This window comes from Paramormyrops kingsleyae, chromosome 7, assembly GCF_048594095.1.
Source record: "Paramormyrops kingsleyae isolate MSU_618 chromosome 7, PKINGS_0.4, whole genome shotgun sequence".
NCBI lineage: Eukaryota > Metazoa > Chordata > Actinopteri > Osteoglossiformes > Mormyridae > Paramormyrops > Paramormyrops kingsleyae.
In genome coordinates, this window is record NC_132803.1 from 30,508,242 (window position 1) to 30,523,566 (window position 15,325).

At 45.5% G+C, this 15,325-nt stretch overlaps 1 protein-coding gene across 7 annotated transcripts in view; it reads left to right on the forward strand.

Annotated features, from left to right (window-relative positions):
- znf618 (zinc finger protein 618) overlaps positions 1–6,195 on the forward strand; it is a 33,644-nt gene extending 27,449 nt beyond the window's left edge. For 6 of the 7 annotated variants that reach the window (XM_072714757.1, XM_023811073.2, XM_023811077.2 and 3 more), the window contains 3 exons: positions 31–108; positions 656–769; positions 1,088–6,195. In XM_072714757.1, the coding sequence (XP_072570858.1) occupies positions 31–108; positions 656–769; positions 1,088–2,649 (1,754 nt within the window). In that variant the 3' untranslated portion in view covers positions 2,650–6,195. The remainder of the gene's footprint in view (positions 1–30; positions 109–655; positions 770–1,087) is intronic. The other variant, XM_072714758.1, reaches the window with a different exon arrangement.
- The last annotated feature ends 9,130 nt before the right edge of the window (positions 6,196–15,325 follow it).

Below are 15,325 nucleotides of genomic sequence, written 5' to 3' on the forward strand. Positions count from 1 at the left end.
TTAAACGGAACGTGGGCCTTGTTGTTCTAGAACCCTACACATGTGGAGCCTGTGGCATCCAGTTCCAGTTCTACAACAACCTGCTGGAGCACATGCAGTCGCACGCTGGTGAGTGAGCCGCACGTAGATACAGATTACTAGATTGGTAAACCCCCCTTTCCCCCCTCCTGCCGAGAATGACCATCAGAACGGCTTCCAGGAAAACGAAAAAGAAATTTGCGGCGTAGTCCGAAACTTTCCCCCACCCTTCAAAAAAACAAAAAACAAAAATTGCATCCAGATTCACCTGTAATTATCTGCAGTAGAAGGATTTGTGGGTTTAAAAAAAAGAACTGTATTTTGCGTCCGTTGAGGATGCCGACTTGCTTAAGCAAGTTGACGGCTCTTCGGTGAGTCGCAACCAATCTAGTATGTCTATATCTATGGAGCTGCTACACAGCATCTCCCGGTACACTGAGAGCAGGTGCGACAGTTTAGCAGGAAGAATGTATTCGGGCTGGTAGCGTAACACTCACCTTTCTGTGTGTTATGTGCATTTTTAATGCATTTTTTTCCTCTCTCTCTAAGAAGGATCTAGTGACATTCCAGTTTCCTTGTGCTCATGACCTGTTGTCCTGTCCCCCCCTTCCCCTACCGCCACTGTATTTGCCTGCAGCGGATAACGAAAACCACACCAAAGTGGAGTCCCCCAAAACGTCGCCGGCCCCCACGCCGCAGGAGCAGGTGTGGAAGCCGCTGATCCAGGCACAGAGGAACCACAACACTAGCAGTGAGCATCCTTCGTCGTTACCCTCGGCATCATAATGGCGACCTTTGTCTCTGTGCTGGTTAGCAGTTGCTCTGCGAGCCCCTCATACGAAGCGCGTACCTTTACATATTATGCAGCCTGATATGCAGTAAATGTCTCAAGGTTACAGCAGGAGTTGGTGATTGGAAATCGCCCCTTTAAGGCCGGGGGTTATTCATGCGTGGTGGTGGCCGCATAATTTTCCTGGTTAATGCATTTAATACAGTGTGGTAATACAGTGCTGTCCCCCCCTCTCTCTGTCTGTCCCCCCCCCTCTCTGTCTGTCGTCCCCCCCCCCAGTGAACAGCGTCCTCCCGGAGAAGGAGCGCCAGCAGGTGGCAGAGCGGCTGCTGCGTGTCATGTGTGCCGACCCGGGGCTGCTGGGTGTGCTCGGTGGCAAGGACTTCCTGAAGCTGGCGCAAACGCTGGTGGATAGCGGGGCGCGACATGGTGCCTACTCGGTGCGGGAGGGCCTAGGGGACATGGGTTCGCTGGCGCTGCGCCAGCTTCCGCGCACCTACAACCAGGTGAAGGTGAAGGTGACTTGCGCGCTGGGCTCCAGCGCCTCCCTGGGCATCGCTGTCACCTGCCACTCTCAGACGGTGGGCGGCGCCGGCTCCTGCTACGTGCTCTCCGCCTACCAGGTAGAGGGCGTGCGGCTGCGGCGCTACGTGCTCGGCGTCAAGGAGGTGGATCTCCGTGAGCCTGGCGAGCAGGTGCACCACTGGGTGCAGAACGTGCTCTCGGAGTTCGTCATGTCGGACGTGCGCGCCGTCTACGTGACGGAGCCGCGGGCAGCGGCAGCGGCGGCTTTCTGTGGCCGGGTGGGGGCCTGTCTGCGCTGTGCCGGCTGCTCGCTGGGCGCCGTGGCGCAGGCCGTACTGGGCAAGCGCAGCCTGCAGACGCGCGGCCTCCACGAGCTGGCTGAGCTGCTGGCCGCCTGCCGGGACATCGCCGGGGCGGCCGGGGTGCCCTGGGACGCTGGTGTCGGGGGGCCTGAGGAGCCCTCGCCACAGGCCCCACCCCCACCCTGCTGGGATCGTACCACGGAGGCCCTGCTAAAGGTGCACCAGCGCTTCGACCAGATCTGCGAGGTTTATGGGCGCAGCAAGAGCACGGCTCCCCTCCTGCAGAGCCTCAACAAGCACCTGCTGGCCACGCTGGCCTCACTGCTGGCACCGCTGCGGCAGGCAGCCGTGGAGCTGAGCTCGGAGCGCCGGCCCACCCTGCAGATGGTGCTGCCCGCCTACCTGCGCCTGGAGAAACTTTTCACCTCCAAGGCAGGCGAGGCGGGCGCCGGGAGCAAGCTCTGCCACTACTTCCTGGAGGCACTGAAGGAGAATTTCAAGGTGGAACGTGTCCACCAGGTGGCGATGGTGCTGGACCCCCAGCTGAAGCTGCGGCCCGTGCCGGCCTATCAGCACGAGGAGATCATCGGGAAGGTGTGTGAGGCGGCCGCAGAGATGAAGGAGGGCCCAGGTGGCGGCGGGGGAGTGCAGGGGGAGGACTGCGACAGTGGGGGGCCCGAGGGTCCCCCAGGGGCCAAACGGTGCCGTGCCGAAGGTGGAGACAGCCGCGGCTCCTGCACCTCAGACCAGCAGCAGGTGCGCAAGGAGGTGTTCCAGTACTTGGCGGAACCGCTGTTCCACGCCACGCCCGACCTCTTCCAGTACTGGAGCTCCGTGATGGAGAAGTACCCGCGGCTGGCACGCCTGGCGCTCTGGCTGCTGGCTGTGCCCGCAGTAGGCGTGCGTGGCGAGTGCGCCGGTGTGTGCGAGCAGGCACTGGCTCTGAAGAGGAGGCAGCAGGTCACGGCCGAGGAGATGAACAAGCTTATCTTCCTGCGCTCCAATATGTCCTGAAGGACCACGGCGAACCAAATATCCTCAGTCCTGCTTTTAACCAGAGCCCTGCGTGAGGGACCCGCTTAAAGTTATTTTGTTCTCTGAAGTGTATTTTAGGAAGCCTTTAAGAAAAAAGTAGGTTTTTTGTGTGTGTAGAGTACACTGTCTGCAGTGATATGATTTAGTACTTTTTCTTTTTCTACTCTGAGATGTATGGAAGACGGAAGTTCATTTGTAAACATGTGATTACGCGCCCTGTCCCTGTACGAAAAAACAACAAAACCCTGCGGCTCATCCTAACAGAAATGCATCATGAACTCTACCTGGCAAAACCGTTTATCCTCAATGCTCCTGCTAAAATCCTGTTGCAAACTGGCCGATCGATCCCTACTTCTGCTAAAGGGGGCTTTGGGGGTGGCAAAGCAGCCCTTCCCCCGTGCACAGCAGGGGTCTGCACGCCGATTTCTGTGTGTGCGCGTCGGCGATGGCCTGGGACTGTCAACATACATCTACTGTCAAGACATGACCTCTGCTCTATAATGCCGTAAGGACAACACAAACACTTTCACTGGTGCTACGGAGTATGGCCGTTTTGGAGTAGATCTGCATGATTCCAGGATTATTTATTATTTTGTTACAGATGACATTTTAAGTAATGCCTTCTCTATTGTCAAAGTGGCCTTCTGTGTTTTTCCTTTTCTGTACTCCTGTTTTTAATTTTTTTTTAATGAGACTACAGCTCGTGGTAAATCACAAAAGACACTATTAATTCAGGAAAGTTTAATTATTTAACCTCGTCCAGTTTTACTCTTCTCTCCTCCCTACTTATAAAGATAAACGCATCTGAAAGGTCTGCACCCAGAATAGGTTTGGTAATTCCCCACAACCCGCTGGGTAGCTCTGCACGCCCAGGTTTGTTCTGTGACCTGTTTGATGGCGTCCCGCATAGCGCCGTCTGTGGACCTGCTTTCGAAGCCTCACTGGCAGTGTTGCTCGCAAACAATGTGGAAGTTCAATTTTAATTTTTATACCGTTGTTGTCATTGACCTAATTTCTCAGTCTTCCTTTGGTCTTGTGAGCTCTGTGTAAAAGCTACAGATCAGTACAGCCCAGTGGTGAAGCTCTTTTGCCCTTTTCCGCAGACTTGTATAATAGTAAATATTCCAAAGACATTTAGAAATGGCCAGTTTTGTTGGTTTTACACTGGATGCTGTTTCTAAGACCTGAATCTCATCTGTGCTACAGCTACGCTTCAGCCGTGTTTCATGTCCCTTAAATTTCCAGTCCGCTGCTTATTTATTGACTGTTTTGTTTCCCAGATTATTCACTTTCCACTACTGCAGTCTTATGGGTCAAAACTAATTGGGTCAACGGTGTGCAAATCTGTACTCTTTACACTCCGCGCAGGCAGGTGTGTGGCCTGCATTTCTCCTGCGCCTCTTTGCCCAGCTGTCAACATCAGGAAATGAGATTAGAGCCCAAAGTAAGTGAGTTGGCGTTTTAGAATGTTGTTTGTTCTGGTTTTACACTTTGAAATGCAAGTTTTCCATTAGTTTAATTATGAATACCTTGAAAGAGGGCACCCCATTCAGGACTATGTATGTGTTTGACAGAACCGCAGAGCGCATCCAACAGATTGCACAAACTATGATCACTTTTCCCATATTGTAATTATTTGATTGTTTGATTTAATTTAAATATTTGTATTCTTTAGAAGCCTTATCCTACATGTGAGTTTGAGCAGTTGGATCTCCAGTTCTCTTGCAGCTTAAGCTCATGTGCAGTTAAACCATCTTGTTGGATCTAATGGTCATTAATCTCTGCTCCTCCTGTCACCTGGAGCGCACATTGCACTGGGAGGTACGGCTTAACAAGTGGAAAGTCCAGCAAAGACCCAGAAAGAGCTCGACTTTCACAGTTTGAAAATCCTGATTTCGTTAAATGAATCAGTCCATGCCTGTAAATTCAATTCGAGAGCAAGCCGTTATACTTTTAGCACTGATCTTATCTGTACTAAAACTTCAGAGGCAGCCGTTGTTTTCAGAAATCAGTCGCTTTATTCATTATAACAATTGTAACAGGACGCTTAGTTCGTCACTCGAGTGCATTTTCATTTTACATCGAGACAAGGATTTGAGTAAATTAAACTTTTACTGAAAGTACACTTGAGTTATACTAAGACCTAATGATGGTCTGTGTACCAGACTAAAAAGTGGCAAATGCAGTAGCAATTGTGTCCAATACCCATATATTTAGATTGCAGATTGAAATAATCGCAGGAAAAACATCTGTACTGTATTTGCAAATATTTTCAGTCACAAAAGGGCCGCTGGATGCTTTGTACAGTGGCTCACTAGTGCCCAAACTGCTTTTGTTGACTCATCTGCAAGCTGCAATAGCCTGAGGAAAGAGATTCTTTGTTAGATGAACATGCAGCAGAGCTGTAAGGCTACTTTGCCCTGTGCATCGTTACAGAGATCCGGGAGGTGAAATCTGGGCCTGAAATTGCCCTAAATGTTTCCGATTTAGTGACTTTACTAGTGCATTTCAGTTTACTCAGCTGAACTTTAAAATTTTTGTCTCGCTGTTGAATGCTTATGCTGGTTTTCTGCTTGGCAAATGCATAGTTTTGTATATTGACTAGAAGTTTTGTTATTCTGTGTTTGAAACGGCTGTGGTGGAATGGTTGTTACCCAAAGGTTTTAGACTTTGGATGTCAATGACGGTAAAAAATTGCAAAAACCCTACTTTCGGAAAGCGTTAAAGCATTTCTCCTAAAATTGTTAGTATTTGTATTGCCTATCCAGGCTTTTTTAATCGAGTTGTAACTATTACGAAAATGTGCATGCTGTTAATGTAGAACAGTGAAGATGACATGAGAATAAAGGTAAACTGATTTTGTTTGCATATATAGTAAATTAAATTTTTGGGGAGTTTCTAAGCAACTGTACAAAAACTGCTGTTTAAATCCACTAGAGGGCGTACATGTTCAGAGTATGAGAGGGACACCTGTAGTTTTGAAATGAACGTTTTTAATAAATTATTTAATCAATGACATCATAGATACAGTCCTAGAGTAATGTTCTGAGATTAAGTTCTTATGTATTTTTATGCCTATGTTAGAGACTTATTGCTGAATAGATTTTTTTTTTTTGCTCTTTTTAACCTTTTTTTGGGTGGAAAAATGGATAAATTGTAAATATAAAAGTACAATATGAATGCTCTGATGCTGTAGTTTTCTGTCAAAACATCAGTTAAATTCAGATATTTCCTTGTTTGGTTCATTTATTTATGGATTACATACATTGTTTTATTTGTCAGAATGCTGAACTTCTTGAATGCAGTTTTATTTTTTCCTCCCAAGATTTTGACAGTTTCCCATGAGTTTTTGTTTGTCTAATCAGTAGACCTAATTTATACTTTTTTAGCTACACTATTTTTATATATTGCTGATTATAGCATTCAGTGTGTCTCGTTTCTGAATGTCCACAGCACTGTAAAATGTACTTCAAATATGTTATCCACTGTAGTATGTGCTGTGTAAATAAAACTAGCTCAATCTGATATTTCTGTGCTCTTAAATGGTCATTACTGCTGGTGTGTGTTAATGTTGGCGTTACGGATTCAGCTTTGACATGGGTTTCCCTGGCTGCGTGACAGATGAGGACCCCTCATTGGACAGAAATAACTTGTCATTTATGTGAGTAGAATTTAAAATGGGCCATTCATTTTTCTGGATGGGTTGTTGAGTGAGGTAATGTCAGAAATAAGGATGGACTGTACGTTCCTTGGACTGGAATCCAACCTCAATACTCCTTATGCTACTGTTTTGGATCGACTGTACTATCCGGTCCCTGGAAGGTGCATTATGCTATTCTGTGAGTGTTTTGTCAGCTTAAGGTCATTATTGCTTGGAATGAACGGGATTTTCTTTCCTTTACATTGACAGTCTGTGCTGTGTTTTGAAAAATTCGTTAATTTGGTTCCACTTGGAAGTGACAGCTATTACTCAGCAGGGATGAGCTCAGGCCTGGCTTGTTTATTAAACAAAGCTGGTATAAAATGTCATCGATGGCTCTTATAGCACCTGTAATGAGGCAAGAGGTGGGAAAAATGGCGTAAACTGTGAAAAACGGTTACCTTGGTTAAATAACCTGTGTAGCGTGGGCTGTGTTACCAAAAAGGACAGTGTTGATTTAATTAGCATATTAATCTCTCTTAATGCAAAGCCTGAGTGTGTTAAAGTGAAAGGCTGCAATTACATTTTAAATTAGACATCACTGAAGCACTTAGGAGTTAAATGTTTCACAGAAAGCTGAGACATCAGGGTTGTTCAGTTTCAATTGGTCGTAATGTCGGAGTGTCAGATATACCAGATTTTCTCCATACCTTTGTTCTGTTTATCACCCTTTTAGCTGTGAGATTTTCCCTCCCTTCAACTGTCTCTTAAATAAACTAATATGGCAGATTCTCAGACAGTTGGGTTTGTATCCTGGGAGGAGACCCTGGGGTTCATGCCGAAGCTCATGACATTTTAACATGGAAACTGCCGGGGTAGCATTCGAACCCACAACCCTGACTAGGTATTGATAATGTCACCTGCCGTACTGTACTTCTCCTGACTGGACGTAGGCCTTTACTAGATGTTAATGCATTTGACTACCAAGAACACAGGTTATAACCAAATGTAAGTTGTCCACTGTTTTCTGTAGCTCTGGTTTAAATCGTGGCTTAGGTCTCAGTTCATTCAGCAAGCCAGATGTCTCGCTTGGTGTTTGGGTCATTTTTACAGTATATAAAGGCTCTTTAACATCTGAACATTGACATTGTGAACATTTGTGCTAAAACAATCCAATCATTAATAGTTGCACTATGTAGTTTTCTATTCTCTATATTCTTTCCTAAATTGGGGGTAGAATATGAATTTATGAATCCCAGCATGAGAGTATTTCTGATGACTACTTTTCGTTAAACACTCTGAGCAATTGACCAGTACCAAGTAGGCCCCACATTTGCCTCCAGAACCAGTTCAGGGGTGGACAAATTATACATTTGAAGGCACATTTCTGCCTGCCACTTTTGTACTAAGCTCTTAAATATACATGTGTGACCTTCCAGTTGGATTTAACCAGTCTGGTTGTTCTCCTTTGACCTCAAGTTTTTCACAACATAACTGCCAGTGACTGGATGTTGTTTTGTTGCATTTTTGTAAAACTTTATAGACAGTGTGTGAAAATCCCAGGATGGCGGCTGTCTAGCGACCCCCACATCCGGCAGCAGCGGCCATACCGCACATGGTCCCTTAGATCACACATCCAAGCCATTTTAACTCTTAGTCACACAGTAACAGCCTCTTGACCCTGACTGCTTGCTCTGTGTATTTAGTTACATACTGATGATTTGTTTTTTTTGTATATGCAGGTGTGCCTAATAAACTGTCCACTGAATGTGCATCCCGAGTCCCAGTAGCACAGTTAATAATATGCAAGGGCTAAAAAAAAAATAATAATAATAATAATAATGTGATTGCTTGCTCTATTTGTGGGAGATGAACCAGGTAGGTAAATGGAAACTGCAAACCTTCTACTTGTCAATGGCATAGGGGAGAGTTTGGGGGGGGGGGGGGCACAGCTTGAAATATAATGGTGTTTGCTGGTGGGGGGCACGTGCCCCTCTGCCCCGCCCCCCCCCCCCCTGCTTTTTGTAGTCCCTGTGCTGCATGAAGACTCGGAACTCCTTTCTACTCCCTGACCAGTAACATTTAAACAGTTAAAATGATCCTTTGTATGAATGGGAGGCAGTACACTGTCTGAATGTGTGTTTAAACCTCTCAGTATCTGACTCAAATATTTTCTGACAACAGATTTATTCCTCGGTTTGTTACTTGGATGAAAATGACCAGTTGGCCACTAAATAATACGTAGTAATATCCATCAAGCTGCATGAGGCGAGCGTGGGCTATATTTGCATCTTCCGTTTCTGCGGAGTTCTAGGGGCCTCCCACGCCAGCCGCCCCCAAAACGTGCTGGTCGGAGCAGTTAGCATGAGACGTAGCGGAGTCCGCTGCTTCCGGCAAGCCTCTCGCCTGCAAGCCTGCTGCTGGGCTCCTGGCTGGCCCCTCCCCACCCCGTGGTGATGTCACCCACTGCAGAGGCTCTGACCGGGTGCCGGGGCACGACTATGCGGCTCTCGTCTCGTTCTGCTGGCTCACCGGATGATGTCATCCGGACGATGTCACTGTAAATAAGCATGACTCAGAGTCGTGCTTAAGTGCCCACTCAAAAAAAAAAAAAAAAAGAAAAAAACCGCCATTGGGAATTCAAAGCAATCCCCACCCCCCAGCGCTGCAGCGCTTGTATCCTGGCGCTGTCTGAGAGCGCGTCTGTCAACTTGTGCTGAAATCCGTGACGTAATCCCTTAGTGGAATCGCATTCATGTAGAGACAGGGATAACTCGAGTCTCTGCTCCATCATTTTTTATCACGGTCGTTTAGCGTAATAACTCCAGCAGTATAGTTCTTAAGCAGATAATTATGAACTTTCTTGTTTAAAAAAAATATATATATATATTTCTAACTGGGCAGGTTTGTTGAACTCTGCAAGGAAGATGTTCATTAACGCACTAGAAAGCATCGCTGTCTATGGGAATGCTATCGGTCATAGCTGATACTCTCAGTGTGGCACAATGTGCGGCAGTATTGCCGACCTGTAGAATAAAAAGTGGAGCGTTAAGCCCACAAACCCATCGACTGTCAAAAGTGCCAAGATGCTCACAGCCATCTGCTGGGCTAAAGAATTTTCAGGTGGCAAAGGGTATTTCCAAGGCTATAAGAACCTGATGCTTGTCTGTTCTTAGTTGTAAAGTTGTAACTTGCAGGGATATAACCCCCTTCCCCCCCCGGAAGAGATATTAGCTGCTTCACTAATGGTGGGCCCAGGTAAGAAGCATTATCACCTGCTGGGTCGGGGTTCCAATCCTGACTGTCTGTGGAGTTTGTATGTTATCTAAATTGTCTGTAATGGATGGATGCTATTTAATTAGCAGGGAACTGTATGTTTCTACAAGCCTACGCTTGTCCCGTAAAACCACCTAGCATTCGGAAGTCTTGTGTAACGTGACGTCTCTGTGCTGCACAGTCATTGTTGATGAAGTTCAGATGGCTGGACTGGACAGCTGACATAATGGCCATTTTCCTGGTGAGCCGATGTTCAGTGCTGCTTCACGGACATCAGGGCCAGCAGGTAGCTATTAAGGACACAATGAAGGGTCTCTGTTGTCCTCGTAATATACCGAGGCAGTGTTTTGTTGGAAGGTAAATGAAAGAAGGACGTGGTGGCGATGTCAGAGCTAATTGGAGTGGCTGACATACCCGGGCTGGCTAGTATCCCGTACTGCTGGAAAGAAAATGAAAGCTGGTATCTTGTTGGCAGATTCTTACCATGGAGTTTGTCCCCATTGAAACTGCAAACTGGCACTTGGGAAGAGGCTACAGTCATTTTCACAACTTATTTTGATATAACCTGAACATAACTGCTTTCAAGGTCATGAAGACTATCAAGAAATGCAGGCGGGAAGATATTTCACTCGGGCCAATTTCTGCTTTTTGCTCTGCCTTCCTTGTTGCCTTATCTAGGCCAAATCCAGTAATTACGTTAAAGAATTCCATCAAAACAAGCAACTTAAGGACATGACTGTCATAAAGGAAAAAAAACACATGGGGTGGATGGTTCTGGGCTATGTGCATTCTTTCAGATATTAATAAAAAGATTTAATCCATTTGTTCTATTGTGCAATCAGACCAGTTTAAAGGGTAATATATGAACACTGTTCGTTTTCTGTCTTTTGGGAAGGATATTCCATTTATCGACATAGGCCTGTTTAGAATCCCGTAACAGGTTAAGTGTTTGGTTGTTTTACGTGATTGGATATGACAAGATGAACTGACAATTACATCTAGACGTTTACTTCCAATCTGTGAATTTAACCTTTCTGACAGTACAATGTTTTTTGTCTGTCATTCACCGATTTGACTGTGCCTTCACCTTTAAATTTCAGCTGCAGTTGCTGTTGCCAAGTTTCTTGTGCGGTTTTGTTTTTAATTTCTCCATAACACGCTGCCATTTGTATTTTGGCAATCACAATGTGGTTTCGCTATCCGCAAAACTGACACTTGTGAAATTTATTGCTGATTTCGTAAGAGATCCTCATTCCTTTAGGTTTGTTTCCCACCTGTTTAGAACGGAAAGCTTCCCCTATTTTTTGCCAGTACTCCAACCCTAGCCGTCTTTGTCATGTCCCAAAAGATGGTATATTAAATGGCAAACATACATGCTAGTGACAACAGCTACATGGCTGAGGATATTAACTAAATACCAAATAATAATAAACTATGATCAAACATTTCAGTATGATGATTGGGAATATGTGGCTTGGGGTACCTGGACCCATAAACAGCATAAATAGCAACCATAAACGTCATAGTGTCCGGTTGATTTTTCGGTTTTGAAGGGGCTTCTCATCCGTCGTGCCAGGCTCACCGGCAGATCTGAAAGCTGCTGTCCCTGGCTGCTTTTTCATTGGGAGTTTTAAAGGTGGTGCCTAGGTACAAGTCTCCACCGCTACCCCCATGAAATGCCTTTTCCAGAGAAGTACGGTGAAATAATCGAGTGTGCACAATGTATCTGGGGCTGGCATGGTGGCGCAGTGGTTAGCTCTGTTTCCACACGTCTTTGGGACCAAGGGTCGAGTCTCCTCCATGGCTGTGAGTGTGGGGTTTGCATGTTCTCCCCGTGTTGTCGTGGGGTTTCCTCCGAGTGCTACGATTTCCCCCCGCAGTCCAAAAACATGCTGAGGCTAATTGGAGTTGCCAAATTGCCCGTAGATGGCTATCCAACCATCCATCCATCCGTCTATCCGTTACTGGTCCAAGCCGATGTAGCACCCTAAGTGAGTTATTTATTTTTAATCACTGCCAGCACCCCCCATTCGAGGCAAAGATAAATTGGAAGGAAAGTCAGCCACCCCCTCAGAAGGTGGTGCCCTAGGCAGCCTTCTATGTCGCCTATCGGATTGCCTGGGCATGTCTCTGTCTGTCTGGTGGGCTAAAGAAATGGGTTAGTCAGCGTTGGACGTCCATGTTATCATGTATTTCTCCTCATGGTCGATATGATGTGGTTTAAATGTGTTTTTTGTGATTGTGAATGATGTTCCCTAATTACTTACTCTAACACTTATTCAATTAACATGTTAGAGGTAGTATCGTGAAGGATATCACTCCGTTCAATTAAAAGTATGAATCATTCATGAACCGCGTAGGTCTAGTATGTAGACGGACATGTCTTTGACACATAATGGCGCTCCTGAGGCTTTTAATCGAAACTCCAGGCCATTACAAAACCCAGCTAAGCGGACAGCTTTAAAAGTGAGCATTCCCTTCAAAGATTACAAATGGCCAGGTGTTTTGGACTCGCATCCTATGTAAGGTGATGATGTGTTTAAATAACAGCCAGTGTCATCAGACCTGAAGGAGCTGTGACATGCAGGTTCCGTCACTTAATGGGAGTCTTACTTGCTCAAAAATGTTCTGAGGGCCGAATGAAAAACGATTGGTTCAGAAAGATAACTAATCAGATTGTAGAGGAGGTGGGACCAACCAATCAGATATCTTGGTCCCGCCTCCTCTACAGTCTGGTTCAGAATGATAACCAGTCATATTTTTGTTCTGCCCTCAGAACATTTTTGTGTAAGTGGAACTCCCATTAGCGGTTCCATCAGGCCGCGTCCACAAAATAACTTTTCCTATAAATGAACCACAGTTATGCTATTCAAGTTGATTGCATAACTGTTCCTAGAAAGAACAGGAGACATTGAGATGTGCTTAGTAATATCTGTGGGTACCGGGTTCAAGTCCTAGCCCGGTTGTGGTTTGCGGTGTCCATTAGGATTCAGCATGGCATGCGACCATGAATCACATTAAATGTACATCGTCATAGGTTAGTAATGTGAGTAATGTCTGAGGTGCCCTTGATGAATTAGTAATGTTAATAGCAAATAGTGTTTCTGAGGTACCTGTGCAGCAATGTATATTGTAGTTATACTGTTACATACAACAGTAACACAGTAGCATAAGATGGTGTCCTATGACAAGAAGGTCTATGTCAGCCATCATCTAAATGTATACATGCCGCTCATTACCAAAAAGACACTTCCAGAAAATTCAGGGGGATGTGTTTTTATTAAAATTTCTCACTTGCACCTAAATATCACATATGATTAACTGTTTGCCAGCCTGGCTTCAAAGTGAGTGCGTAATTTCCAACCCATCTTCTCATATACGTTTATTAACTGGCTCTGTGATGGATGCAGGGTTGTCTTTAGATTTGTTAATATTGGGTTTATATATGTCCATTTCTCATTGGCTTCACTTGTCTTTCTACCTCTGTTTTACTACCCAGGTATTAATTTTAATTTTGCGTTTAAGTGCATTTAATTATTGCAACTTATCTCAGTGCTTTTTTTTTTGCTTGGGGGTGATATCACACTGTTATGCGATGTTGGCCTAAAAGAATGTGCCTATGCACAATTTACACTATTTGTATCTGGCATGTAATTTTAGGGACTTTTGCCAAAGCTATATAGATGACATTTACACAAGAACACCATCGCATTAATGGAGAAAGAGCTTTGAACTTATGAATCAAAACCCAAAACGTGTTGAGTGCTCACTTTTTAAAGAAATAAAGACCTAATTTGCCTGGCGTTGGCTGTGAAGGCCATTGCTGATGTACCGGGGGAAGAAATTTTCAAACTGACGAGCAGGAGAATTTTTGTCCTCATTTGCTCTGGGCATCTGTCGATCTGGGTGGACAAAGGGCTCCATATCACCCCTCGTTTTCCTTCAGGTTCTCTGGTTCCTATTTTTGTTTATAGTGCCCCGCCGGTGCCGGGGTTTACAATGGCGCCGCTGTTCCTGGTGGAGTTGACCACAGTCACTTTGGAGTCCAGGTCACATGAACAGGTCACATGGTGCCTAAGCAGACTGAGCTCTGAGCGGTTTGATGAGCCTTGTGTGGACGTTTGGGCTGCCTGAGTGTCATTGACCGTTCTATTGAAGGTAATGATCTGATTCACCTCCATTGTCATCTACAGGAGCAGATCCAGTGACAAATCATATGTGTCTCACTAAACAGACCATGGCTGCGTAAAATGCTGGTGTCCAAGGTACAGGGTCCACAGGAGAATTTTGAGTGTCTCATCTTTGATGTGTGATTTGTACTTGGAACAGCAGCGGATGTCAGTATTCTGTCTGTCTTCCTTCCTTCCCTCCTTCCAGCCCTTTATCCTGGCCAGGGTCACAGGAATGTAGTGATTTGTACTCTCCGAAACACTGAACACGTGTTATTCTGCATATTCCGGAGCCAGGTTAATGATTGACGCTTAACGATTATCCAAACCGCTAGGCTGAGCTGAAGCAATGCAGACGAGGTCACCCCTAAAAGGCTCCGGTCGCCCCAGGTAGGATGACCCAGCCTTACGTCCTGAAGGAGTCCGCATTTCATTGGTCCTTCTCCCTTTTGTGTGACGGAAAGAGCTCGCTGGACGCCGTCGCTGCCATTTCCTGTATCGATTAAAGCGTGGAAGCACTGGGAGGGTTTCTGAAGCCCTCGCCGAGGGATCCTGTTGTTTTATTGCCCGGTGATTCAGCGGGTTTAATTACTTTAATGCTGCAACATCATATTGGAGGTGCTGAATCAGTCATGAGTCATGCTGCAGAGAAGAGATTGGGAAAAAAATGTAGTTTTCCATGAAGCGCAGAGGAACGGCAAAGCAAGGGTTGCATTAACATTCATTCCGTTTGCTGCGGGATGGTGCACTTAGTGATGAAGTCGTGCTTCGCGGGATGGTGCACTTAGTGATGAAGTCGTGCTTTGTGGGAAATGCTACTCAGCAGCCTAGTAAAAATCTTCAATACATGCTGAAATATAAAGATGTTAGCCATTTGATCGCATGCATGAGGTCCGGCGTGGACATCGTATCGAGGGTAAACACAAAAATGGCAGTCATGAATGGCAGCCACTCAGATGTCTGATTAAGCTGTGGGTGGGGTCTGAAAACCGCTGACTTGCGTTGGAGTTCTCCATGGATCCTGATCCTTATTGCCTGTCACATTTGCTGAGGATCCGGTTGCTTCCCGGGGTAGTTTTTTTTGAGGTACCGGGAAGATTACAGTATCTCAGTGGTCAGATGAGTCGGAAGTGACTGTCAGTCAATCAAAATTTATTGAAGAGTACCTTTCTGTGATGCAATAGTCTGTTTAAATCCTTAGTGAGATACAAGGATCTTAACTTCTGATGTTTTTACTGGAGGCAAAATTCTTTGTGTTTGCATTGATCGGCATTGTGTGTAGTGCGGGAAAGTTGCCTTTTAGTCTCTGGTCCTAAATATATGTTTCAAGATTTATTGTCGTGTGTTCTGAGAAACATAGTGAAATTCTTGTGCCACAGTCACAGTGGAGGGGACAGGTGCATTAAAGGACAAGACAGGAGTGACAAAAGACAAGACAATGCAAGACGAAAGAGGTCAATATAGGAATTTTAGTAGTCTCTAGGCAATTGACAAGGGTGTGTGGCCATCCATTATAACATTGTTTATACAGAATGCTACATAAAATGGGGAAAAAAGACCACTTTCACGG